The 27,519-nt window shown below is 49.2% G+C and overlaps 1 protein-coding gene across 1 annotated transcript; it reads left to right on the top strand.

The window, feature by feature from the left end:
- Plekho2 (pleckstrin homology domain containing O2) lies at positions 1-26,037 on the top strand. Its single transcript, XM_051197787.1, has 6 exons — positions 1-164; positions 6,608-6,757; positions 14,776-14,892; positions 19,484-19,588; positions 21,437-21,535; positions 23,275-26,037. Exons 1-6 carry the CDS (start codon positions 153-155, stop codon positions 24,256-24,258), a joined length of 1,467 nt encoding a protein of 488 aa, XP_051053744.1. The 5' UTR covers positions 1-152; the 3' UTR covers positions 24,259-26,037.
- Positions 26,038-27,519: the final 1,482 nt, after the last annotated feature.

Here is a 27,519-nt window from a genome sequence, read left to right as displayed (position 1 = left end):
CGGCCCCGCCCCCCGAAGTTTCTTGGGCCCCGGGCGGCCGGCGGGACAGAAGACAGCGAGCCGCCGCCCGGCTGCACATAGATGGGGCAAGTGGAGCCCGCGCGGCGCGGGCAGCAGTAAGCGGCTGAACGGCCGGACCGCAGGGACTCGCCATGGAGGAGGAGGTGAGGGCTGGGCCAGACGGAGCATGGTGCTGGACAGTGGTCCTGCCCGACCTACTTCCACCGGTCTCTGCACACTCTTTTCCTTCCTTCAGGCAGAGCCTGGACCGATAGGGTAGGGGTGGAGTGGAGGTCTAGTCCTGCACCTCAACGACAGCATCCTCGGTTATGTTTTGGGCTTTTCTCACCAACTGGAAACAGTGTCTGTCATGATTCCCATTGAATTGGCGAGGAGACTGAGACTCTGGAGAGTTGGGTGACTTGCTGAAAGTGTATTGGGTTGCTGCGACTGAATCCCGTTACACCGTTTCTCGGCTTTTCTTGCCTGCCAAGGCCAGGTCTACTCCCGAGGGGGTCAGATTGCTTATGTTTGTGTGCTAGGGCAGGGAAATTCTTCAGGGTCCTGGGCCACTGTCTGAAGGAACGAGGCTGTAATGGAACCAGGTGGTAGGACCGAAGAAATTGCTTTTGTCTTCCTTGTGTAAATCTCTCAAGAGTCCCCACTGCTTTTGCCCTGTCTTTTTGAGAATGTTAGTTGAAAGGCCAGGCCAGCTAACTGTCCCAGAAGTAAAGGCTGGATCAGCAACGCCCCTTGGCCTCTTCTGCCCTCTGCTCTTGCAGGTTTCCCATTATCCAGGGGTCCAGTATTCAGCAGTCACCGACTGCATGCTCATGAAATAACTAAAAGGAAGACTTTCTTATCCTTTGAAGGGTGGGGAAGAAAGATGAAGCTTTCCCTCCTGGAGCCCCCCTGGCCAGCCGGGGTGCCTTCAGTGATCTCAGCTGCCTGCGTTCCTGTCAGTGTCCACTTGCGTATTTCCTGGAGCAGCAAAGCTCTGTTCCTCTAGGCTAGACCCTGAGTTTGTGTGGGATGGTAGATAAGTCACTTCCCCTCTCAGTTTGTGTTTCCTCTTCTATAAAGCATAGGGCCTAGCCTCGTCCCCTATACCTAACAGTATGATTGTAGTCCCTGAACTCAGAGTGGGTACAGGTAGGGGGAAAGTCAGGCCGCTATGGTTTGCTGTGGTTTCTCTTGCTGTCACGGGTGGGGCTGCTGCCTGCCCTTCCATTCCCCTTCTGTAATGGCTGTGCTCTCTGCCCAAGGCCCCTCCCCTGTTCCCAGAGGATGTGGGTCAGGATTATTCCATCTCCTGATCTGCTCTGGTCCCCAGTTAAAGGAAGTTCTCCTGGGGCTTCCTGGGCTCAGGACAGCCTTATGCTCCCTCAGATCCATAATCGCTAACATTGCTACTTTCTGACTCCCAGATACCAAAGCCTCCTGACATATCCGGGCCACTAAAGTCTTGCCCATGTTACTTCCTCAGTGTAACCCCCCAGGTCTTATCCACAGAGTCAGGGGGCTCTCTGTGCCTGTCCTCTCTTTGGTACCACTAACTCTCGTTGCTTCCTACTTAACAGTGTTCACTTGTTTCCCTATGCCTGAGTGTCCACCCTTCTTTTAAATGCCTCTTAACTATGGTCACTCACTCTGCCCCTGACCTCAGGCCACCTTTTCACCTCACTTTCACATAGTTGCTTTCTGCCCTCAAGCTTTGCACTTCCTGGGTCCCAGGCACCCTGGGGCCAAGCCTCCCATGGCCTCTGTGTAGGATGTAGGATGGGGGTCCCTGTCAGGCTGAGGCTTAGAGAAGTGCTGGTCTGGGCTCTAGCATCCGTCTGTGTTTTCTGGTCCTCATTTTCCCAATTGAAAAATGGGAAGGGAAGGGAAATCCAGAAATTTGATAATGTGTGTGCAAAAGCTTTGAAAACCAAAGATATCAATAGAGGTGTTGTTGCTGTCCCTGGAGTAAGGCTGGAAACCTTAACTCCCTGGTTCTGCTCCATTGCCCTCCCAAAATCATGCCTTTCCCTGGCTGCAGACTGGCCACTTGCCTTGACCCTCATTGAGACAGGCATGTCGGTATCCTGTCACAGCACTGGTTTTATGACACTGGGCTAACCTCTTGCTCTTTCTGCTGTGCCTTTTTTTTTTTTTTTTTTTTTTTTTTTTTTGTAGTAAAAAGGTTGAGAATGTTGTCTTTTTAATTTTTAAAAAAACTTTATATGTATGTGTGTTTTGCGTGCATACATGTCTGTGAACCACTTGCATGCCTGGTGTCTGTGGAGGCTGGGAGAGGACATCAGAAATCCTGGAACTGGAGTTAAAGATGTTTGTGAGCTGCCATGTAGGTGCTATACCTCTGGAAGAGCAGCCAGTTCTGTTAACTCTGAGCCTGCTCTCCAGAGCCACGAGAATGTAAAATCTCTGATGCCTTTTTTTGTTTTTATTTGTTTGTTTGTTTGTTTGAGACAGGGTTTCTCTGTGAATTTGGAGGCTGTCCTGGAACTAGTTCTGTAGGCCAGGCTGGCCTCAAACTCACAGAGATCCTCCTGCCTCTGCCTCCTGAGTGCGGGCTTAAAGGCATGCGCCACCAACGCCCAACTCGCTGATGCCTTTTTGCCTTTACTTCTCCATATACACCTGCCTTCTGAAAGGACTTCATACCAACCCCAAGCCCTTGCCCCAGCAGTAGGCTAATATGGGGGAATCCCCAAGGGTAAGTGCCATGAGTGTCCCAACAGACAAGAGCTCCCTTGAGGAGAAGATAGCCATCCACCCTCCTAAAGCTTCCCTACGGGCAGGTTTTTGGTTTTTTTTTTTTTTCCTCTCTCCATATGCTTCATTCTAGAACTCTGATAAAATAGGTCCTTAGTATTTTTTTCTTTTGAGATTGGGGTCTCACTCTACAGTCCTGGCTGGTGGCCTAGTATTCCCTATATAGATCAGGCTGGCCTGGAACGCAGAGATCATCCTGTTTTTGCCTCCTAAGTGCTGGGGTCAAATGCATGTGCTACCATGCTTGCCTTGGAGTGAGTTTAGCAGACTATCATTGGGTTTAGTCAAAGAGCAGAAGTCATTACAAGCTACCTGGCACGTGCCATGCCAACAAGGCTTCTTCTGCTGGCATCTGTTTGTTGTAACTTCATTGTAGCTTTTCAGCTATCCCTTTCCTACTCAGGGTCAGGGTAACCTGTCTCTCTTTTCTCCTTGCTTTTAGAATAGCCCTGAGACACTCCCATATCAGGCCTAGGAAGCCAGGCTGATGCCATGGGGTACTTCAGGAGCTGCTTGCAGTCGGCGGGAGGAGGCCTGCTGAGGATGGCTGGGAGGGGAACAGAAACGGTGGTCAGCTGGTCAATAAGAAGAGAGGAGCTGGAGAGACTGGACTGAGCAAGACAAAACCTCCCCTGTGAACCCTGCCAAGGGAGGGACACCATGTTAAAACTTACTGGGGTGCAGCCAGACCCCTGGTGGGAGGAGGTCTAAGGGGCAGGGAGGAAGTTTGGTGGAGGGTGGAGGCAAGTAGGACCTTGGCATTTAGCCAGGCCTCCTGTAGGATGGCTGGGCTTTGCTTCACACCATCTGCAAACCCTCAGCTGTTTCCTCCCCTAACCTCCCCTAGCTCTCCTGCCCAGGCCATCCTGGTCCCACCCATCCTTACAGACCTAGGCCTAGCTTCCCTAGCTAATCTAGTCTTAGTATTCACTAGGTACTGGTGTGCATACCCAGTCCAGAGGTGACAGCAATGAAGGCCTAGGTCCAACCCTGGCCCCCAGAGCTTCCATGTCAGATAGTGGAGGTGGCAGGTAAGGCAGATCCCAGTGACTTGAGATTCCCTTTAACTGGGTGGTGGGTTGCACTCTCTGGAATCAGAAGAGAAACTTGGAGCTCAGAGGTGGGAGATGTGAACAGCACCACCTTCACATTCCATCACTTTGTTTAGGAGACAATGAGCTCAGGGCTCGGAAGTGGCCATCAGTGCTGGCATGCTGATAGAGGTGTGCGTGTGTATAATGTGGGCATAAAGATTCCTAGCCTGGAATTCTTCTCTTCCAGGCCTGGACCCTGTGATGGCCTGCCTGGGTCACTGAGAGACTTAATCCTGGGCATCCCCCAGCCTATGAGAGCCTAGCACATGTCATTGTGTCAGCAGTGGCTAGGGAGAGCAGTTGGGTACAGGACTGAATGGGGAACCTCCCTATTGTTATCAAAGAGCCCCGAAGTCTCTTCCCTTTTGCCCTGGCAGGGTGGCTCACAACCGTCAGCCTCCTCACTTCCTCATTCCTGCATCCGGGAAGATCATTTGGAACCAGCCCACTTCCCCATTTCTCTTGTCATCCACAAGTTAGAAGACCAGAAGGAACATCCCACATTCCTGGAGATGTGGGGCCAGCAATGATGGGCAGTGACAACAGTAACAAGAGTGACAGCTGCCAATCACTAAGCTCATGGTACCCTAGGATATGTACCTTGCTTTTATTTAGTAACAGGCATACATCAAGCCCTTGACTCTGTTCCAGGCACTGTCTAGGCAGCAGTCGAGGGGCAGCAGTAAACAAAACAGAGCCCCCTGCCTTTGTGGAGTCCTGTTTCTATATTGATCTTAGTCAAAAGGCAGAAAAGCGAGATGGATCCCTATTTATATGGGAACTAGGGAACTATTAGCATCTTCACTCCCCAGGAGAACAAACTGAGACACAGAAAGAGGTGGCGGCATTTGCTCTACCCCTTTCTGGTCTGTGTGACTTGGGCTCTAAAGCCCATGCTCCCAGTGAAGCAGAAGGGGTGGCCTTCCAGGAGGTAGAGGGGTCATAGCAAGAAGCAGGCAGAGCCTCTCTGCCATAATACAGAAGCCAGGCCCTGCCCAGCTCCTGACAACTCACACACTTATATCTGCCTGGGCTTGTCCTTCCAAAGACATCTGTGGCCACAGGCTATCTCTGGGGAGAGGCGTGCCTTTAAATGGGGCCCCTTTTTGAAGCTCTATGTAAATAATAATGTAGTTGAAATTAGTCAGTGTTGATTTCCTTCTAGTGTCCTCTAGGTTCTAATGCACTCTTGATCATTTCTCTACCCTCCTCTTCCACACTCAGTACCCCAGGAGCCTCTAAGTTCAGCACAGTGGTCACTTAGCAGAGAGGGTATGTCTATATTTTTATTTTTATGGATAGAACCTCAGTGTTCATTAGGTGTCAAAGAGCAAGATTAAGTTTAGGACTCAGAGGTGAATCTGACCCCATTGGGTAGGCATGTAGACATCTATGTACCTGTGTACCCAGCATCCAGCCATCCACCAGCTCATGGATGTGGCATGAGAAGTGAGTGACAGACCAGGGGGCTGCTGTGTAGCTACCTTCTACAGAATGATTTGAACTTAATTCCTATACCAGCCTGTGATGGAAGAGACAGTTCCCAGAGCCCTCATCAGAGGAAGTAGCTGCCTCACAGTCCTAGCCTGGCATGGGGATGAGAACTAAGGAGTCCCTGCTTCAGGGCAAGAAGCTGGATTTGGATTCTCTAGAAAGTCAGGAAGATGTATGTATGTATGTATGTATGTATGTATGTATGTATGTATATATATATATATACACACACACACACAGAGAGAGAGAGAGAGAGAGAGAGAGAGAGAGAGCTGAGTGCCTTATTCTTTCTGGTCCCTCTTGTCCTTCCAGGCCTGGCTCAAACATCCTCTGTTTCTGGCCACCAGGTTCCAGTATCCTCTTGCACACCAGTGCCTACTTGCAGGCTTTTCTTTTTCTATTGCATTTGTGTGTGTGTGTGTATGTGTGTGTGTGCACTCATATGGAGATCAGAAGATAGCTTGTAGGAGTTGGTTCTCTTTTTTATGTATACAACATTCTGCCATCATGTATTCCTGCAAGCCAGAAGAGGGCACTAGATTTCTTTATAGATGGTTGTGAGCCACCATGTGGTTGCTGGGAATTGAACTCAGGACTCTGGCCCAGCAGTTGGTGCTCTTAACCTTTGAGCCATCTCTTCTTCCACCGTATGGGCTGTGGGGATTGAACTCAGGTCATTAGGTTTGGTGGGAAGAACTTTACCTGCTGAGCGATCTCCCCTGTCCCTCCACAGCACTTTGCGCTAGTTAATGTTTGCATTTCTGGGCATTTGTTTGTTTAGCTGCTCTATCTCCCCACTGTGTCCTCTGTGAAGGCAGATTGTATTGCTTTTGTTCTCTCTCCTGTGACAGGTGATATTATTATATGGCCTCAATACATTTGTTCACCAGTTTAAGGAACACTAGAAGGCACAGGGGAAGAAAATGAGTTCAGAGAGACCTGCTTTGAATTTCGGTTCTGTCTCTGTAGCTACGTGATCTGAATTCCAGTTTATGGTAACAAGTGGCTAACAGTGGCTAACATCTTGGAGAGCAATTGTAAAAGTTACATGGAAGTATGTGTGGAGTCCAGCACAGTGGCTCACGTGTAAGGTAGACACTGGTACTATTGCTTTTTTCTGTTATCTGCCTTGAGGGTTCCTGAGGAAACTTCATGTAGGATGATGCATCCCCTGTGTGGTCTGTGGACCATATGGCTTCATGGCAACAGCCCTCATGATGTGTTCTGGTGCTGTCTTACAGAGTATGAAGGAGGGGAGCGACAAGCCTCGTGGAGCACGGACTGCAGACAAGGCTGGCTGGATCAAGAAGAGCAGTGGGGGGCTCCTGAGTTTATGGAAAGACCGCTACCTGCTTCTCTGTCAAGCCCAGCTGCTGGTCTATGAGAATGAGGTGAGGACTTCCGTGGCCCCCAACGGAGGCAAAGCGAGCCAGGCAGGCCAGCAGGAGGAGCACCCTGAGACTGGGGCTGAAAGACTCACTCCATTTTGTTTATTATTCAGTTGCTTTTTCATTTGGTTTGAGACAGGGTCTTACTCTGTAGACCAGGCTGGCTGGCCACAGACTCATAGAGATCCACCTGCCTCTGCCTCCCAGTGGCTGGAATCAGAAGTGTGTGCTACCATACTGACCCCCACTTCACTGTAGACACGCTGTGTCACCTGGGCAAGTGCCTTATTTCTTTTGGGTCTTTGTGTATATTATGGAGGGAGATGCTTTAAGCTTAGGGCTCCTGTGTGAGACATCTGTGGCCCTCTGTGTATGTTGTATGTGAGTCTCCTCAACTACCTACCCATATGCTGGAACTTCCTGGTTTTGGCCAAAATTTTATAGAAGTATTTGAAAAAAAAAACAAAAAACTGAAGACATTTCCGTCAGCGTTGGCACTAAAAATACTAATTAACCCTTAACCTTCATACTTTTTAAATTTATTTGTATTCATGCATTCATGTTTGTATGTGCACCCTGTGTATAGTGCTGAGGGAGGCCAGAAGTGTGCATCATCACAATGCCTTTAATCCCAGTACTCACAGAGGCAGGAGGATCTCTGTGAATTGGAGGCCAGCCTGGGCTATATAGTGAATTCCAAGACAGCAAGGACTACATAGACAGACCCTGTCTCAAAAACATCATCAACAACAAACAAACAAACAAATAAAATAATAAATACTCCTTGCCATCTTCAACAGCAAAGGTAGGCCTGAAGGGTTTTCTAGTTGGAATTGGTACTAGAAACTTTCACTGAGGCTTGGAGTCCTTTATTAGACTTTGTAACTGCCAGGCTGTTCCAAAAGCTGAAAACTTCAGCTTTTCTCTGTCCTTTAACACTGAGCTAACAGTTGGCCCTTATTAAACATTTATTTACTTTTTATACATGTACATGTGCACAACACATGTGCATGCATGAGTTTTTCTTCTGTGAAGGTTTGTATGTGCCAAGGCATATGCATAGAGATTGGAAGACAACCTTGGGTAACAGTTCTCACCTATTACCTTGTTTGAGGCAGGGTGTCCCTTGTCTGCCTACTCGAGGCTAGCGAGACCACAAGCCTCCTGGGGATTTTCCTGTCTCTGTTTCCCATCTCAAGGCAGAAATGCTGGGGTTACACTTAGATTCTCATCCCCTTCCTAGGTTTAGGATTTGGACAACTAATCCTCAAATTTACAGCCTTTTACTTATAATCCTAGCAAGACAGGATTGCCCTGAATTTGAGGCCATTCTAGACTATAGTGTGAGACTCCATCTCAAAACAAAAGCAAAAACGATTAACTAAGGAAGCATCAGGAAGAAAGAAAAGAAAAGCACCTTGCCTGTCCTGCTGACTCCCCCCAGAGTCTGGATGAGGGAGAAGCTGTGGGCGAACAGTAAGGAATGATGATGAGCAGACAGCCTCCCAGATGTTCTCTACTTACCAAATTAGGATGTGCCACAGCTGGGAAAGTGGCAGACTAGGAATATTTTTATTAGACAAAGAAAAGGGGGAGGAGGGCTGATACGTTTTTTCCAGTGCCAGCTGCTGCAGGAGTTGAATGACAGGCCCTCAGCTGTCAGCACTGCCATACTTGTCCTAGACTGCCTCTCCACATCTGGCCACAGCTGGGAAGCAGGAAGGGTTTCACATTCCCTAAACATGAAAAATCCAAATCACTCACACTTAAAAAAAAAAAAAAAAATCACTATTAGAAACGTAAATGTGATTCCAAGAACTTAGCACCCAGGGATGGAGCTTGGCTCAGGAGAAGGAATTGAGAAATGCTTATTAGTTCAATTCCTCTTTCTGATGTAAGGAACTAGGCGAGTGCAGACGGCTCTTGGCTGTTTCTCTGCTGTCAGAGGCTGATGTTCCAAAACTGTTGCCCCCGCCCAGTGCCTCCTGCTTTATCCTTTCCTCTGAACTGCAGAAGGCCCTGGATGATTCAGCACTTTGGGAGCTGAGGAGTTGTCCCAAGCCAGGCAGCCTTGGGGAGCTAGGTAGTGAAGACAGACTGAATTTGTTCCTAAGAGGGTACATTTGGGCTAGTAGTTGTCCACTGGGGAGCCTGGGTAGGTATTGATGTGGTGTTGTTACTGGAGCTTCTCCTGGATGCTCAGGAAGACTTTAAAGGTCTTACTCTAGGCTAACAAACTGGACTCTCTCTCTCTCTCTCTCTCTCTCTCTCTCTCTCTCTCTCTCTCTCTCTGTCTCTGTGTGTGTGTGTGTGTGTGTGTGTGTGTGTGTGTGGTGTGTTTTGTGTGACCCCAACTGGCCCTGAACTGGCTAAGAATGTCCTTGAATTTCTAACTCTCTTGCCTCCACCTCTGAGTGCTGGGATTATGGGTGTGTGCCCTGTGCTGGCTAGTGTCAACCTGACAGAGGCTAGAGTCATTTTGGAAGAGGGAATCTCAGCTGAGAAAATGTCACCACCACACTAGCCTATGGGTGCCAGTCATTTTCTTGCTTGATTATTGATGTGGGTAGGCCGCTCTACAGAAGGCGTTGCCACCTTTGGTCTGATGGTTGTGGGTGCTATATATAAAAAAAGCAGGCTGAGCAAGCAGTGGGGAGCAAGCCAGTGAGCAGCATCCTCCATGGCCTCCATCAGCTCCTTTGCCCAGGTTCCTTTTCCTGCCCTGACTTCCCTGAATATAGACTTCAAGTTGTAAAATGAAATAAACCCTTTCCTCCCTAAGTTGCTTTGGGTCATGGTGTTTATCACATGATAAAGTAAGACAACTGCCAAGCATTATGACCTGAATTCAACCCCCAGGGTCCACATAGAAGGAGAGAAGTGCCCCCCACTCAAGTTATCAGCCATTAAGACAGGCACCGTGGCTGGTTTGTGTGGTGCTGAGGAAGAAACCTAGGGCTTTGCTTATTAGAAGCAAGTGCTCTAACACCTGAGCTACAGCTACAGCCCCTGTATTCCTCTCTCAAGGAATACTTCATATGGCGTGCCACTGGGGAGCATAAAGGAGACAGACAGACACACAGAGAATAAGGGAGAAACAGCCAAGTATGAGATAGAGCTGTGCTCCTCTGTGTCAAGTCTCAGCATTCCTGGTATCTAGTGTGGTACCTGGCAGGTGCTGAACACAGCGCCTTAGGCCACTTGGCCATCCTGACTATGGCGGCTGCTTTATAGATGTTTGCATGCCCACAGTAGTGGGTAAGACACAAGAGCACTAAAGTTTGGAGAATCATTGCAGGTAGCAGGGGAACTCCCCAGAATAGCATATTCTGGTCCATATTCTTCATGGAAGAAGCTGGACGGGACTGAGAATCAGAGGTTAAAAAGAGATATGTGGAAGCAAAAATGGGAAACAACAACTGATGGAACCTGGACAGAGAGATCAGGCCACCCTGGCCATCTAGTCCCTCTTCTCCTGAGAGAAAACAGGTCAGTGGTGGGCTACCTTATCCATATAGCCATCTACCTTGAGTACTAAGGTCTGAGCTGAGATGCTATCTGGGTGTGGGGGTTCTTATAAAAGTCCTTTGCCTTATCTATTTTCTTACTTACCTACTTACTTGTTGGTGGAGGGACATATGTCATACTGTTATTGTGGTCATCAGAGAACAACTTGAGGGAGTAATACTTCTCTCCTTCCCTCTGAGCTCAAAGTTCTGAGGCTCTGAGCATTGAACAGAACATTTACCTATCTTAGTTAGGGTTTCTATTGCTGCAACGAAACACCATGACCAAGAAAGAAAGTTGGGGAGGGAAGGGTTTATTTGGCTTACTTCAGCATTGCTGTTTATCACTGAAGGAAGTCAGGATGGGAACTCAAACAGGACAGGGTCTGGGAGGCAGGAGCTGAGGCCGTGGAGGGGAACTGCTCGCTTCCCATGGCTTGCTTAGCCCACCTTCTTATAGAACCCAGGACTAGCAGTCCAGGGATGACTCCACCTACCATGGACTGGGCGCTCCCCCATTGGTCACTAATTGAGAAAATGCCTTCCTTATATTATAGCTAGATCTCAAGGAGGCATTCCTCAACTGAGGTTCCTTCCTCCAATGACTCTAGTTTGTGTCAAGTTGACACACAAAACTACCCAGTACACATACTTAGCCATCTTGATGGCTCTTATTGCATATATATATATGTGTGTGTATGTATGTATATATACATATATAACACACACATATATATATGTATACATATATATCAGTGCATATATATATATATATCTACATATGTACCCACACATATAATTTTACTGTGTTCATACCTCCCCTTCCCCCATTTATCTGTGTATCTCCCTCCCTCCAACTCCTGTCAAACTCTTCCTAACAAGTCTCTCATTTAGTTCCATATTTGGTTGGAGACTGGTTTTGTTATAAGACAGGTTCTCACTGTAGGCACTGGCCTACTTGGAACTCAATGTGTAGACCAGGCTGGCCCCAAACTCAAGAGATCCTCCTGCCTCTGCCTCTCTCAAGTGATGGGATTAAAAGTGTGTGCCACCATAGCCAGTATGTTTTGTGTGTATGTGTACATATGTATGTGCCCCACAACATTTAGCTAGGATTGCTTACATGGCCATAAGTAGGGGGTTATTTACTTAAGCAAGGGTATGTTAACAGTGATTATACCACCAGGAATATGACTTCTTCCTTAGCAATCATTGACTGTCCCAGCTCCTCATAATCCCCTCCCCACCGATGATAGAGTGTTGGTGGGCCTAGTCTTGTGGGAGTCGTATACAGGTAGCCACTGCTGCTGTGAATTTATGGTTGCAACTGTCACATCATGCCCAGGAGATGGTGTTTCACAGTTCTCCTTCCCATCCTCTGGCTCTTACCTTCTCTCCGCCTCCACTTCCATGATGTTTTCTGATCCTTAAAGGGGTTGATAGAGATGTCCTGTTTAGGGTTAAGCACTCAACAGTTAGTTAGTTATTCTTAACACTTTGCTCAGTTTTGACTCTCTGCATTTGTGTTCACCACTGTAAACAGAAAAGAGAGCAACACTAATCTATGGATTATAAACTTATATTTAAAAGGCAGTTTGACAACATGTGCATTTAACAAAACAATAGTAAGTTTAAGTTCCCAGCTAGGACTTCCATAATATGGCCTTTGACCAGATGTTATTTTATTTTATTTTTTTGTTGTTTTGAGATTTATTTTTTGAGGCAGTGGTGACTCATGCCTTTAGTACTAACACTCAAGAGGTAGAGGCAGGTGGATCTCTGAGTTTGAGGCCAGCCTGGTCCACAGAGTGAGTTTCAGGACAGCCAGGGCTGCACAAAGAAACCCTGTCTAAAAAAAAAAAAAAAGAAAGAAAGATTTTGTTTTATGTGCTTGAATGTTTTGCCTGCATGTATATATGTGTACCATGTACCATATTCATGCCTGATATCTCTAGAGATCAGAAGTCATCAGATTGTCCCCTGGAGCTGGAACTATGGGTGGTTATGAAGCACCATGTGGGTGCTGGGAACTGAACCCAGGCTCTCTGCAAGAGCAACAATTATTTTTAACCTCTCAGCTGTCTCTCCAGACCAAAGTTAATAATACCAGATAAGAATTCTCTTCTAGCTAGGCAGTGGTGACACACCCCTTTAATCCCAGCATTTGGGAGACAGAGGCAGGAGGATCTCTGTGAGTTAGAGACCAGCCTAATTTACAAGAGTTAGTTCCAGGTCAGGCTCCAAAGCTACACAGGGAAACCCTGCCTCAAAACACCCCTCCCCCCCCCCCCCCCCCCCGCAAAAAAAGAATTCTCTTTTATAGGCCTCAGATGCAGTCAGAAAGAAGTTGGTTATACCCATAACAGTTGTGACACTATTATATTATTGCACCAATGAGCATATCTCCCTGGCCCATTGATTTGTAGCTTGCAGGTTAATAGCTAGCTAGAAAAGACCATTGATGACTGTTTTCTCCCAGCTGTCCACATAACACCACATAACTTCCAGCACTCTGAAGGCTAGCCAGCTGGAAGGCAGTCTCCTTGCTCAGTTCCATGATTTCTTTCTGTATGTCCTGCAGACAAAATGTGTGGTTTCTTTAGCAGGTTTGGGTGCTAATAGCCTCAAGCTGCTGAGATTGAATATGTCTGGCATAAAGCAATGGATCTCAGGGTTTTACTTACACCAGGGTCACCTGGAGTGATAGCTTAAATTCACATTGTCCTCAGTAGAGGAAGGTGGATCTTTGTGGGTTCAAGGCTGGCCTGGTTTGCAGAGTAAGTTCCAGGACAGCCAAGGCTACACTGAGAAACCCTGTCTTGCTCCCCGAGTTTATGATTGGGTCAGAGGTGCCCACAAAGTTCCGTTTCTAGCAAATTATCAAGTCAAGTGGCATTAATGCACTAGCTGTTGCTTTTGTAGATGTTTGCATGACCCTGGCAGTAAGTGACAGGGGACCTGAATGCATAAAAATACTAGTCTTACACTTGGAGGGCCACTGGCACAGAGCAAACAACTAAGAAGTGACAATTAAGCTGGATGGTGGTGGCCCACACCTTTAATCCCAGCATTTAGGAGGCAGAGGCAGGCAGATCTCTGTGAGTTTGAGGCCAGCCTGGTCTACATAGCAAATTCCAGGCCATTCAGAGCTGTACACATTCATACTACACACACACACACACACACACACACACACACACACACACACACCACATAGGGCCTGCTTCTGCTTCCCAGGAAGTTGTACCAAGTGGGTCACCTCCAGAAGAAGAACCAGTTGACCACTATTAAGGGAAAGCTTATCCTAGGCAGCTTACCCAAGAGGTATCCTATGCCCCAAACCTTCTAGTGTCAGGTCTGGCAGGCAGGAGATTTAGAAGGCAGCCTGGTGTTGTGTGACAAAAATTTTACTGGAGAGACAAAACACACTCATCTACTTATCCCAGATAGGGAACCCACAACAGACCAAAATATGGACACCACCAGAGTCCAGCTTGGTGAACCAATGAGTTTTATTGAGGTTACTTACAGGAATATGGGTGACAGGTTATTTGCAGGAGCAGAAATGACTCAAAGACAGCTGTGTTACCAGAGCCCACCAATCACAAAAGCTGGGAACCTTGAGCACACTGCACAGCTGTCAGCTTAACAGATTGGAGAGTGTCTTCCTTAGGTGCCTCAGTTTGTCTAAGCCCCTTTGGGTAGCTTTTCTTTGCAGCTCAGCTTGTCTGGGTCTTTGCAGCTGGGCTCTGCTTACTGTGCCAGGGAAGGGGCCTTCTGAATCTAGTCATTTTCAGGGGGTTCTTCAAGCTTTGTGTTGTTGCTATTTACCTCCCTGTTTAAGGAGCTCCCCTGAAGGATTTAGAGGAGACTGTCACAAGACAAGTAGCCAGTGGTGGAGACCAGGCACTGTTTGGCCACTGTCCTACGTAGTGATGAAGCTAGAGTGACAGGTTGGCAGGGGGGGGAATGTTCTTACCATCTTGGCCTCTCTGTTATGTATGGCCTTGAGCCTGGGGTGAGGGGCCCCTCTGCCTAGCTAGCAGACAGAACAGGGAGGTGACAAGTGAGGAAGCTGCCAGCCAACTCAGGATCACTTTTGCCTCTGGTTTTGGGACCACTGGACCCAACCCTTAGGCACAAGCCCACCCCAAACTGTGTATCATCCCCCTTCTCCTCCTTCTCCTCCTCCTTCTTCTGTGTAGCTTCTCTGTAGACCAGGCTGTCCTTGAACTCAGAGATCCACCTCTCTCTGCCTCCTGAGTGCTGGGACTAAAGGTGTGCGCCACCACTGCCCAGCTTTGTATCCCACTTCTTACCGGGGTGGCGAACTTTATGGACACCTGCTGCCAGCACACGCTGGCACAGTTTCCCTGCCAAGGTCTGAATACCACATCTTGGTTATCTGATATTCTTGCTGAGTAGGATCAGAGTCTGGAATGTATATTCAGTGATTGAGGCTCTCGGAGGATCTGGCTCTCACTAGACCACTTTTTTGCCTCTCTCCCTCCCCAGGATGAGCAGAAATGTGTAGAGACCGTGGAACTTGGAAGCTATGAGAGGTGTCAGGACCTCCGAGCTGTCCTCAAACGGAAGCACCGCTTTATCCTGCTGCGATCACCAGGGAACAAGGTAGGGGTGATCCTAAAGGCTGTCTCCCTCTGGGCAGTCTGCAGGTTCCCTGTTAGGTGGGCTGAGGTTTACATTTAGCAGCATCCTCTGGTTGATGGATGATGTGGGCTGTGTTGGAACTTCTCCCTTTCTTAGCCCTGTAATGACTATTGCAGGCTGTAGTTGGAAGCAGCCACTGGAAGGCAGACCCTGAATTCTGGACATAGGAGGCACAGGCTGAGAAAGGACAGCTATAGATAAGGCCTCTACTCCAACCAGGCCTTCAGTACCCCAAAAGAGCCTGGAGCAGAGGCAAGAATATGGCACTGACTCCATCCTGCCCTCCAGGCTTCTCTTGGGCCCAGAGCTAGGAAGCCCATAGCCCTAGCTTACCTCCTTTTGTGATTTGCTTTCTTGCCTGAGACTGTCTCCTTTAGGTACAGGTTAAGTTTGCTGTTTGTACCCTTTACATTTTTTGAAGTTTATTTTTATTTTATGAGTATGAGTGTTTGTCTGCATGTGTGTCTGTGTACTACATGCATGCTATGCCTGCAGAGGCCAGGTTGTCAGGTCTTCTGGAATTGTTATAGATGGTTGTGAGCTACCATGTGGGTACTGGGAATCAAACCCAGGTCCTCTAGAAGAACAGCCAGTGCTCTTAACCACTGAGCATCTCTTTAGCCCATCTACCACTTTTCCCTGGAGGAAGACTAAACGTGTGTGTGTGTGTGTGTGTGTGTGTGTGTGTGTGTGTGCAGTTTCATGGATGTCAGGAGGGAGAGCAGATCTGAACCCAGCCAAAGTGCATAGTACTTTTTGCCAGCTCCAGCCACACCTCACCCTAACCTCTCCACACCATGAGGAGTCTGCCAAAGTAAAGGCTTCATCGTAGAAGCTGGGTGAGGGGAACAGTCTGGTCTGGGCCTCCTGGAACCATCCTGTTTGTCTCCCGGGTGAGAAGTTAGGATCCTAGTCTCCTGTGGTCCCGGACACTGGAAGAGATTATTGTGCTTTCCTCTTTAGTCTGTTGTACCCAAGAATGTTTCACCAAGGCAGGGGCAGATGTCCTGAGGGTCAAGGCCAGGGCCCAGGTTCTTTTGATATCTGGGGCTTAGGGTACTTTGAGGACAGAGAAAGCTCTTTCAGACCCTGTAAGCTTTTTCTTGTCCTGGAGACCTGCTGCCCCTCTGAGCAGGTGCGGTCTGCATCTGTGTTTGAGAGGTGCAAAGTACATTGTATACAAAGGCCAGCAGTACCTTTGTCTGCCCTTGCATGTGCACTCCTTAGGTATGGATACCATTTAGCTGTGCCAGGGTCATGTGTGTGTGAGTGTGTGTGTGTGTGTATGTGTGTGTGTTCTGTGGATGTGGGTTGACAGGAAAAGATGTTTCTTTGTTCTTTGCCCATGTCACCTACTTTTCCAGCTCTGAGAATCAGCTAATAGTGTGCTAGGTGGGTCACCCAGCAGTAGGACAACCCCTTCAGAGAAGCCTGTCTGTGTAGCAGCCTCGCGGCTTCTGTGGTAACAGCCTTCCTCCCACCCCTTAGCCCTTCCCAGACTTGAGGTTGGTTCTGGGGGATGACGGGGAACAGGACAGTTTGGGAGATGGGTTGGAGCCAGTGGTGTCAGCTGCAGAGATGAAGATACAACCAGACTGCTGCCCAAGGGCCCTTGACCCTCCTCACTCCACACTAGAGTGTGGCTCCCCAGAGGCTCTGCCTATCCTCCTCCAGTGCCTGCTTTTCCCATCGCCCTGGGTGTTCCCCAACTTCCTCATGGCCTCTAGCTGGCCAGGAGGTCATGTGACCCTGGCTGTCTGGTCCTGAGGCTGCCTTTTTCCTCTCTAATCAAATAAACAAAGACTCCAGTGTCTTCCGCGCCCCGCTCCCCCTGCTGCTTCATCCCCACGCTCCTGTCCATGAGGTCACAGACAGCGGCTGCCAGGAAGCAGGACGGCCACTGCTGGGTCTTGCTGCCCTGCTGGTCTCAGCCAGCTCGGCCCTTTCCTCTTTCCGGCCTCCTCTTCCCCTCCCCCACGCCTTCCTAGCTGCCATTCTGCCCTTCCCCCTTTCCCAGGCCTTGGCTGCCTGTCCTGCAGCCACTCTTATGATCATGGATTTTCCTGCTAGATCTTCTTCAGAGACCATATGGTGTGAAGCTGCAGCCTGAGCGCACCAGGCATACTTTCTTGGTGTCCATTCTGATTGTCCCTATGACGGTCAACACTGTGGTATGTGGAGTTGAGTCAGGATTACGCAGCCCTTTATGGTAGAACTCTCTGAGCCCATTGGTTTTCTCTGAGGCCATATCTCTCCTAGGGAACCGATACCCTCCCTGCCGCCTGTGGCTGGTGGGCTGGGCCAGCGGGGAAGGGGCAACTGAGTCCAGGAGTTCTGTTCTCAACCCTTTGAGGAGCCCCATAGACCCTGAACCCCTAACAGGTACAGCAGCAGGGGTCAGAGAGGTTGCCTATACCCCTAGCACCTCTCAGGATTGGGTGGCCTTTGTAGCCCTGGTATGCCATGTGGTCTCTCCCTGAGCCCCTGCAGTCCTGAAGGCTGGGCTGAGAGGAAGTTGCCAAGGTGCCCTAGGGTTTCTGACTTAACTGCAGATCTGCTGCCAGGATCTAATTTAGCCTGGTCATGCAAATGAGCATTTGGCTGTGGCTGGCATGGAGCAGGGACCTAGGGTCCCGTATGAGGAGGAGGTGGTTGGGCCAGGAGGAAGTTATATAATGAGGATGCTGAGGGGGGCCAGGCCAAGTGCACTGTACTGTGGTGTTACATAACTGACTGGCAGAGTGGCAGGAGGTGCTATCTAATACCAGGGTGGGGGATGGGTGAGCTGGCCACACCAATAAAGATGTAGGGTGTCTTGAGGTCAGAGAGTAGGTAGTGGCCCAGAAACGGGATGAGGGAAGGAACCTAGGGCCAGTTCATTCATGTATTGTCTTGTTCACTCACTACTTATTGAAAACCTATGTGCCAGACCTTAGTTTTGGTCACATTTAATTCCTTTAACGTTGCTCTGTAGTAAACTGTGTTGTCCCATTTTATGGATTAGTAAAGTAAGACTGTGAGGGTAAAAGCTGGGGTTCTATTCACACTCGTTCTGGCCAGCTCCAGATTTGTTTCCTTTGGCACTTTTCTTTGAGACAATCTTGGGTATACAAGCTGGCTTTGAACTTGTAAATCTCCCGCCTCTGCCTCCACCTCCCGGTGGCTGGGATTGCAGGCATGCACAGCCACACCTGGTTTGTGTGAGGGTGGGGATTGTAGCCCAGGGCTTGGTGCTTGTTGGGCAAGCACTCCACTAATAACTAAGCTACATCCCAGCCCTAGATACATCTTTTTAAAACAATTTTGTTGCAGTGGTAAAACGCTGACTATGCTAACCTGAGTATAAGAGTTCATTCCTTAATATGCCCAGGGCAGGGTGGTAGTGGCACATGCCTTTAATCCCAGCACTTAGGAGGCTGAGACAGGAGATCTCTGTGTATTTGAGGTCAGCCTGGTCTATAGAGTGAGTTCTAGAACAAGCTCCAAAGCTACAGAGAAATCCTGTCTCAAAAAACAAAACAAGCAAAACCCCCAAAACATGTGGGTATGATGATGCCCTGCCTATAACCCTAGTGCATGGCAGACAGAGACCTGGAATCCCTAAAGTAAGCTGTCGAGCCAGATCAGCTGAACTGAAGAGCGCTGGATTCCACAAGAGACCCTGCAGCCCATACATAAGAGAGAGTGATCAAGGAAGACACTGGATCTGGGACCTATCATAACCTTGAACCTAGACACACACACACACACACACACACCAGCATGCACACACATTCATGCTCCAGAACATATGAGTATGATGCAGAACACATACCATATACATATGAAAGAAAAATAAGAACTATGATCAAACACACAGAATTATTATTGTTGTTGTTGTTGTTGTTATTATTGTTATTATTATTTTTAGACATGGTCTCACTCTGTGGCTCCTGCCCCTGGCTACCTGGAATGCTATGTAAACTAGAATGAGTTCAAACTCATAGAGATTTGCTTGCCTCTACCTCTTGAGTGCTAGGATTAATGGCATATACCATCATTCCTGACTAAAATTTCCTTAACTATTTGACCTAACTGTTCAGAGGCATTAACTTCATTCCTAAGGTGGTACCATCACCATCTTCCTTCAGAACTCTTTTAAAACTCACAAAACTGCAAGCAAATCCATTAAAAACTGGCTCCCATTCTCTCTTCTTCCAGACCCTCACAGTCACCGTTCTACTTTCTGTCCCTGGTTTTAGTTTTTCTAGGTCCCTCATAGCGGGAGGCAGTCTGTCTCTTGTACTTACTTCATGTAGCATCTTTTTATTTATTTCTCTTATCCTGAGACAAAGTCTTATGAAGTAGGACCGTATCAGAGTCCTATCTTCAGGACGAGGCTGATTGCTAGAGATCGCCGGTCTCTTGACATCACTTCCCCACTTAAAGCTCAGTGTCAGAACTGCTCCCAGTCACTCAGGCTTCACTTTGGAATCTGGGTTGGGATTCTTCCTAAAGACCCCAAATGTGAGCCCTAAAAATATCTGCCATCCTCCCTGCCTATCTCTTACAGGTCAGTGACATCAAATTCCAGGCGCCCAGTGGGGAAGAAAAGGAATCCTGGATCAAAGCCCTCAATGAAGGGATCAACAGAGGCAAAAACAAGGCTTTTGATGAGGTATGGGGGTGTGGTCCTCTGGATGGTTCATTGTTCTCTGACCCATCCCTTTAGGAGAAGATTGTGCCCACCTCACTCCAAACTACCCCGCAGTTCTGCCATTGCTACAAACACTGGGGCATACATGGTTTAATTTCCTAAAAGCCCTTCAAAGTGGGTGGTCACGTCCAGTTTCCACCAGTGAAACCAAGGGATGAGTAAATCAAGTTATAGTTTTTTTCTTTGAGACAGAATGTCATCTTGTTTGGAACTCACTATGTAACCAAGGATGACCTTGTCTGATTCTCCTGCCTTCTCCTGCCTCCTCCCACCCCACCCCACCCCCATGCTAGGATTACAGGTGTACCACAAAGCCTGGTTTGATGAGGTGCTGGAGATTAAACCGGAGCTTCCTATAAGTTAGACAGTGTTCTACCAGCTGAGCCACATTCCCAGCATTTAGGTCTTTTATTTTAAACTAAAAAGCACGTGAGCTAGAAGCATCCTTGTGGGAGAGCATTTGCAAGGGGGTCTTGGGCTCAGTCATCTACAGTGAAAGAGAAAGAAAAGGAATGTAGGTGGTGGGGTAGAATTTACCTGGTTACAGTGTCTATATGTCCTTCCTGCCCAGCCCCAGTAGGTAAAAAACAGTGGCAGCCCAGAGCCTGGGGGATAGGGTGAGCTTAGAGCCCATGAGCACCTTCCCTTTTCCTCTGGCTGTCCTGAAACTCTTTCTGTAGACCAGGCTGGCCTTGAACTCAGAGATCCGCCTGCCTCAGTCTCCTGAGTGCTGAGATTAAAAGTGTGCGCCACCACTGCCCAGCCCACATACTCCTTCAGTTGGCACACAAGCCTGGGCCTGGCAGGGTTTCTCTGTTTGTCTGCAAAGACCTTCTGTTCCTGAGGCCCTTGTGCTATAGTGGTAGCTATGGTAATAGTGGTTTTAAAAGTCAAGCTTGTGCTGGATGGGTGGTGGGATAGATCTCTGTGAGTTCAAGGCCAGTCTGGTCTACAGAGAGAATTCCAGGACAGCCAGGGTTACACAGAGAAACACTGTCTCAGGGAAAAAAAGAAAGTCAGGCTTGGAATGAGTGGTCCAGATGTCCTGTCCCATGGTGCCAGGGTCTCCTAGGAAGGATCTGCCTTTGATATCGTGGGTCCTTAGCTTTTGGGGCTAAAATGTTTTTTTAAAAACAACTTAGGTGGCTGAAGACTTGAGAGAAGCCTCCTTAATCTGTCCCAGTCTGTGAGTCCTGTGTGTTTATCATGTCACTGTGTCATGCTCAGCCTTTCACTCTATGGGAAAAGTGTTTCTATATGAGAGCCGGGATGGTGTGTCACATTGTGGATGGCAAAGTGGCCCCAGAAGCCATGGCCTCACGGGTTCCCTCTGGTCTTCAGCAGAGTAAAGAACAGGCAGTTCTGGCATTCAGAGTCCAGACCGCCCATGTGATTATGTGCCTGCCTTTCCTGACTCGGAAGAGAAGTTACCCTCCTCACAGCCAGGTCCAGCTATAGAGGCCCTGCCCTTTGCTGGTCTGGGCATGCATTAGGAGAGTAACAGAGATCAGGGCAAGATTTTAATGCATGCTAGGTGCCAGAGGGTCATGATCTGGCATCCCCCTCCTGCCCTGGCTGAGCTCTAGAGCAGATACAGGGCTGCTTGGGTATCTGTACTACACTGAGCTGAAGAGGATTGCTGCTGGGAATGAGAAGGAACACCTGGGGCAGGGTAGACTCAGCGAAGCAGAGGTCCACGGTAGGGAGACACATGGAGATGCGCAGACCCTGACTGAGTCTGGGCAGAGTGTTTCCTATCTTCCCAAGACCTGGCAGGGAGGGACTCACCTCCTCCTAACCCCTTCCCAGGTAAAAGTAGACAAGACCTGCGCCCTCGAGCACGTGACACGGAACCGGGTACGTGGGGGCCAGCGGCGCCGGCCACCAACAAGAATCCACTTAAAGGAGGTAAGCCCTTTCCTTGGCTTGGATAATGGGAGGTCAGCTGAGCCTGGGAATTCCAGGCCCTTGGGGTGCCAATCAATGCTCACGACTAACCTGGAGTTGGGGCTTGCTAAGTGGTATGTGTTTAGGAAGGACAACAGAGAGGCCTGGGTCCTTTTCCAATTGTGGTTTACACAGTGACCTTGGACAGAGAAAACAGGCTCGGGAAGCTAGGACCTGTGACTTAGTGATCACTTCCAGCAGGAAAGTAGGCCTATTCTTATTAGCTGTGACTAGTTCTGGTAGTAGAACAACTCTAGGGGATTGGAACAGGACCATGGAGGAGTAGTTGTGTATTAAACTGACAATACTTTAAATTCCAACAGCGCCGGTTTAGTGGATGGATGGGAGTGAGAGGGAGGAGGAATTGGTCTGAGCTGAGGCACTAGGCCTAACAATTTAGGGTGTGCTGAGGGGCTCAGCTGGCTTGGGGACTAGGCTGGGGATAAAGGGAGAGGAATTATAGAGGTCTAGAATGCAGGAGTCGGTGATGTGCTTGAAGAGATGTTCCAGAGATCAGTTTGAGATCCTTAGCAGGGTGGATTTGGGTTGAAAGGAGGGAGAAATAGAGGGATTCCAGGCTCTGTCAGGGGTTGAAGAGGAAGAGAAAGGGACTTATAATTCACAGTGGGAAGCAAGAGATGTTACAGGCCCAGATACAGGCAATTTGGGAGAAGGTATGGAAAGGGGGAAGCGGTAAGGAGCAGCCTCTAAAAGACCTGTAGAGCAGACAGGAAGAGACTTCCTCAGCAAATAAGACATTTAAGGGCTGTCAGCAGTGGCTACAGCAGAAGAGGAGGCTCTTTTTTTTGAGACAGGGTTTCTCTGTATTGCTTTGGAGCCTGTCCTGGAACTCGATTTGTAGACCAGTCTGGCCTCCAACTCACAGACATCCACCTGCCTCTGCCTCCTGAGTGCTGGGATTTAAGTAAAGGCATATGCCACTACCACCCAGCTTGAGAAGGCTTTTTAAAAGGAGTGGCTGGTGGCCGGGACAGCAGTGGTCAAGAAATGCTAGCAGGAGCAAGTGGACTTGGGTTTAGGACTTGGGAGCATCAACACAGGACCAGGCAGCATGGGAAGAACTGAGGAGGAAGTGGTCACATTTGCAGAGATTTTTCAAGGAGAAGGAGTCAGTTTAGTGCTGCCACGGGGTACAGAGCTGCAGGGGTCCCTAAAGGGGCTACCATAGGCAGGAAGAACACAGGGTCCTTAGTTGTTGATTGATGAGGTAGCCTGTTCTTATCTGTTAGATGAGAGAGAGGAGTCCCAGGGAAAAACTGAGAAAGGGCCAGCCAAGGGGAGGGTTACAGGAGGTTACATCCAGCCTTGGAGAAGAGACTCTGAGAATTTAAGGAGGGACAGACCTCAATAGTGGTCCCAAGTGTTGGCGGGCCAGAGCATGTGGTGAATGTAAAAGGGTGTGAGAGTCCCAGCCTGGACTCCACCCACCCCACCCCCACACCATCTGAGGGGCCTTGGAAGAAGCTTTCTGTTCATCCCTGCTTCATGGCCTCTGGAGCTCCCAGGAAGGCCCCCACACTGTGAGGAAGGTCCCGGCGTCCGTCAGGCCAAGTCAAGGGCTGAAAGGCTGGATAGACCTGTCTAGATAAGCAGAAGTAAGTGAAGTAGGCAATTTGGGGGAACTTATACTTGAACCAATGATCATCCAAGATGACACCTGGATACCGTCCTCACACCAGGTAGCCAGTGCAGCTTCTGATGGGCTTTTGCGCCTGGACCTGGATGTCCCAGACAGTGGACCACCAGTGTTTGCCCCTGTCAATGATGTCAGTGAGACCCAGCCCCAGGAGCCACCTCGGGCTCTCATGCCTCCTGTCAAGCCTTCCCCAGTTCCAGAGACTTGCAGCACTGATGACAGCATGGAGATTACTGCAGGAGAGAGAGCCCCAACTCCTGTCTCAGCAAGGCCTGAGGTCAAACCTGAGAGTGAAGAGGAGGCAGAGACCCCAGCGGAGGGAGACAGTGACTCTAAGAGGCTCCCCAACAGCACATTGTCTGAGAAACTGAAGGTGAGCTGGGAGAACTCCAGCCCAGAGGAGGCTGCTGCTCTTGAGAGTGCACAGCTGCCCAAGGTGCCCTCTTCGGAGACCCCAGAGGCTGCCCCCAGGGAGAGCAGAAAGCCCCCGGCACCCCCTCCCAAGATCCTATCAGAGAAGATGAAGGCCTGTATGGGTGGGATGGATGCTTCCACTACGCCAGGCTCAACACAGGTGTCTGTGAATGGCATGGATGACGGTCCCGAGTCTGCCATACCATCCCAGGCCATGGGCACCCCTGGAACTGCCCCAGAGGATTCATCAGCATCCCCAGCACTGCCCTCCTGGGACTTGCCATCCCAGTTTTATCCTCGCTCCTCTTCCCTGGGGGACCTACTCAGAGACAGGCCCCAGCATCCGCGGCTGCCCAAGGAAAAGTTGTATCGGGCCCAGCTGGAAGTGAAGGTGGCCTCCAAACAGACAGAGCAGTTGTTGAACCAGGTGCTGGGCAGCGAACCACAACCTGTGTGTGCTGAGTCGTTGCTCAGCCAGGCTGTGGAGCAGCTGAGGCAGGCCACCCAGGTCCTGCAGGAAATGAGGGATTTGGGAGAGCTAAACCAAGAAACACCTGGCCTAGTGCAGAATCGGAAGGAGCTGGTGACCCTCTACAGGAGAAGTGCACCCTAGGCCTGCCAAGCCCAAGGCACAAACTCACCTTCCCAAGTCACTGCCCAGCCAGCTTTGCTGAGAAATGAGCTACAGCCCAGGCTGTAGACACACCATTTGAGACATCCAGTTTGGCCAGGACTTAAAGCTCCTGATGTCCTTTCTACCTTACCCTGGCTCTTGGTGCCAGGTATCACCTGGGGCTGTTCTGGCCTCTTTTCTAGGCTCTGGGCTTGGGATGGATCACATGCTCCTGTGGTCTATGTGGTTACTGCAAACTGCCCCAGGACTTTGGCACTGTGCTTGGAGTTTCCGGGATGGCATCATCTCTGTCCTCACCCCCAATAGTTTACATTCCTGACTTCTGTGGAGAGCACAGCTGAGCTGCCTGAGGCTCCCATCTCCTAGTCATCAGGCAGCTTCCAAGGTGCCACACCCACTTATTATGAGCAGCTCTAGGGGCCTTGGGTCCAGGCTGTGGGCTCATCTGTCAGCTGAGTGAAATCTGGCCCTTAGCTGGAGCCTAAAGATGGGCAAGCTTCTGGGTGAAGGAGCCATTTGCTCTGTGTGTTGAGCCTTCTGCAAACCACAGATCTTTCCCACAGTGTCCCTTCCCCTTTGGAGAACTGTGATTAGATAGATGGTCAGATCTCAAGGTTTTCAGGGCAGAAGAGGAACCCCAACCTCCTGGTGCAGTCTCTGCTCCTGGGCTAGCTTCTGTCCAGCCTTGCACATTCCTAAAGACGAAAACCCTAGAGTGGCCCGTGTTACCATCTGGAAAACCTATATGTAATTATCATTAATCAACCTTTTGAGTCTCTGCCCCCACCCCCGCCTTCTGTGCCTCCCAGATGGGATTTATCTGGGTCTCTATGAAGTTCTTCCTCAGCTGAGACAGCTCTGATATCCACCCTCTTCCCTTCACCTGCTGGAGTCTGTGGCTACAACCCACCTATCAGGCCCCTGGCGGGCTGCCCCTCCTTAGCTTCTTAATGAGAGGAGTGGTTTCTCCCCCCTCCCCTCCTCCCTCCTTCCCCTCTCCCCTCCCCTCCTCCTTTCCCTCCCCCCTTCCCCATTGTCTCTGGCTCTCTGGGCCCCCCTAGAGTCTCCAACCCACTGCAGCAGCCGGCAGGACTGAGGCTGGAGTCTGGGCTGCAGCACTGGGGGAGGAGGAACCCTCACATAGGATTTGCATGTGCACTTTTGTTTACTGGAAGAGAAGGGAGGGTCACAGCAGCCAGTGGCTTTTCCACTCACCCTGCTCCCAGCCGCCAGTTGTGCCCACCAAAGCCTGCCAGCCAGGGCAGGTTAATGCCTTCATTACTGTACTGTCACTTTCTTGCTGTGGGTAGTAGGCAGTGGCAGAGTAAACAGCAATGTCTGGCTACTGAGCCTCCCACTATCAGCCTCAAACCACACTCCTTGGGCTCTTATGCCAGCCTGCCTTACCCTCCATCTCAAGAGCAAGAATGTCTTCAGGTGTCTGTCCAGTCCTGATCTCTGCCATCTTCCCTTGGGAACAATCGTCCCCTATAGCAGCAAGGGCTGCTGGATTTCTGCCAAGTCACCTGCTTCCAGGGATTAGAGCCCCAGTCTGTGCTGTCAAGTGACTAGTTGGGCAAGCAGTCTTGGGGCAACTGTCTTAATGGCCAAATGTCATTGGTTCCCTTGCTGGAGAGGTGGGTTGAGGATGGGGACTGCACAGGACTGCCTCCATGTCACTGTGGAAGGAGGCAACCAGTGTCTTCTGCTTATGAACCATCTTTCTTGAAATTTGGCAATAAATTTCATTTTATGGAACTTTTCTGCCCCAAGCCTGTATGTTGGTGTGGGAGCTAGCACTGAGGCCGGCCCCCAAGGAGCTAGGGGCTTGTGGCAATTGGTCAGTGGCAAAATCAGCCTTCCAAACTCAGTTCTGGTAGTTTTCAAGCTTTGAAACACTTAAATATTGTCCAGGACAACTAGGACTATTGCACAGAAAAACATTGTCTCAAAAAAAAAAAAAATCAAGATGTTTTAAATAAATAAGTAACTCAACTTATTCTGTCTTTTGGGAACATACAGTGATAACCACTGCAGACTTAAAGTCAGTGTAACAGTTTGTTGGGTTTTGTTATTTCTTTCTTTTGAGACAGGGTCTCAGTCTGTAGCCCTGGCTGTCCTAGAACTGATTATGTATATCAGGCTGGCCTCTACTCACAGAGATCCTCCTGCCTCTGTCTCCCAAGTGCTGGGATTAAAAGTGTGCACTTATTTTACTTCACTTTTTTTTTTTTTTGAGACAAGTTCTACTATGCAGCCTTGGCTGACCTTGTACAAATTCACATCAGTCCTCTTGCCTCAGCCCCCAGAGTGGTAGAGTTACAGGTATGTGCCATCATGCCTGGTTCTGATTCTTTGTCATTTCTCTTTTTAGTTTCCTCTAATTTGAAGTATTTCCTCAGCATGTTTTTCTTTTTTATAAACATTGACTTTCTATTGTTGTCTTTAAAGATTTTCTTATTTTAATGTGTATTGGTGTTTTGCTTGCGTGTGTGTCTATGGGAGGGCTTAGATCCTTTAGAACTGGAGTTACAGACAGTTGTGAGCTGCCATGTGGGTCCTGGGTTTTGAACCTGGGTCCTCTGGAAGAGGCAATGCTCTTGACCGCTGAGCCATGTCTCCAACTGTTTTGTTTTCTTTTTATTTGAAGTAGCCCATGCTGTCCTTAATGTTGTTACGAATGAGAATGATATGGACTTGTGATTGTCCTGCCTCCACCAGCCATGAGCTGTGGCTGCAGGCAGACACCCTTCCCCCGCTCATTTATTTCCCAGTCCTTTCTGGGTGTTGCTATATTGGGTGTGTGCTCCCTCACCCCCAGGCAGGGCTTCTCTTTTGCCCTTGTTGTCCTGGAACTCCAAGATCCACGGTCTTTGTTTCCTCTTGCAACTAACAAGTGCTCTGGAAGGTATAGAGGACCAAGCAAAATAAGATGGACGTCATTCCCATGTCCTCCAGTGTCTACTGATGATGCTCGAGGAACAAGTGTTTACCCACAGTGGTTCCAAAATGGTGGCTCTCTTAAACCCTCAGAGCTTGCTGGGCCCTGGTTAGGGGTGAACCTGGACCCCTGCCATCATACTTCCTCTGACAAGAGTGTTCGGGAAAGCCCTGGGCTAGATCTCACGTTAAGATGTCAGGGTGTAAGTCCCACCTTGGAATTGCCTGTGAGTCTTAAGCCTTAAGGGTGAGTCTCATTTTCCTCACCCACAAAGGGAGATCGCAGCGGTCTCCCCCTTG

Source organism: Phodopus roborovskii, unplaced genomic scaffold (assembly GCF_943737965.1).
Source record: "Phodopus roborovskii unplaced genomic scaffold, PHOROB, whole genome shotgun sequence".
Classification (NCBI taxonomy): Eukaryota; Metazoa; Chordata; class Mammalia; order Rodentia; family Cricetidae; genus Phodopus; species Phodopus roborovskii.
Note: the sequence above shows the minus strand (reverse complement) of the source record. Positions and strands in the feature narration are given on the sequence as shown.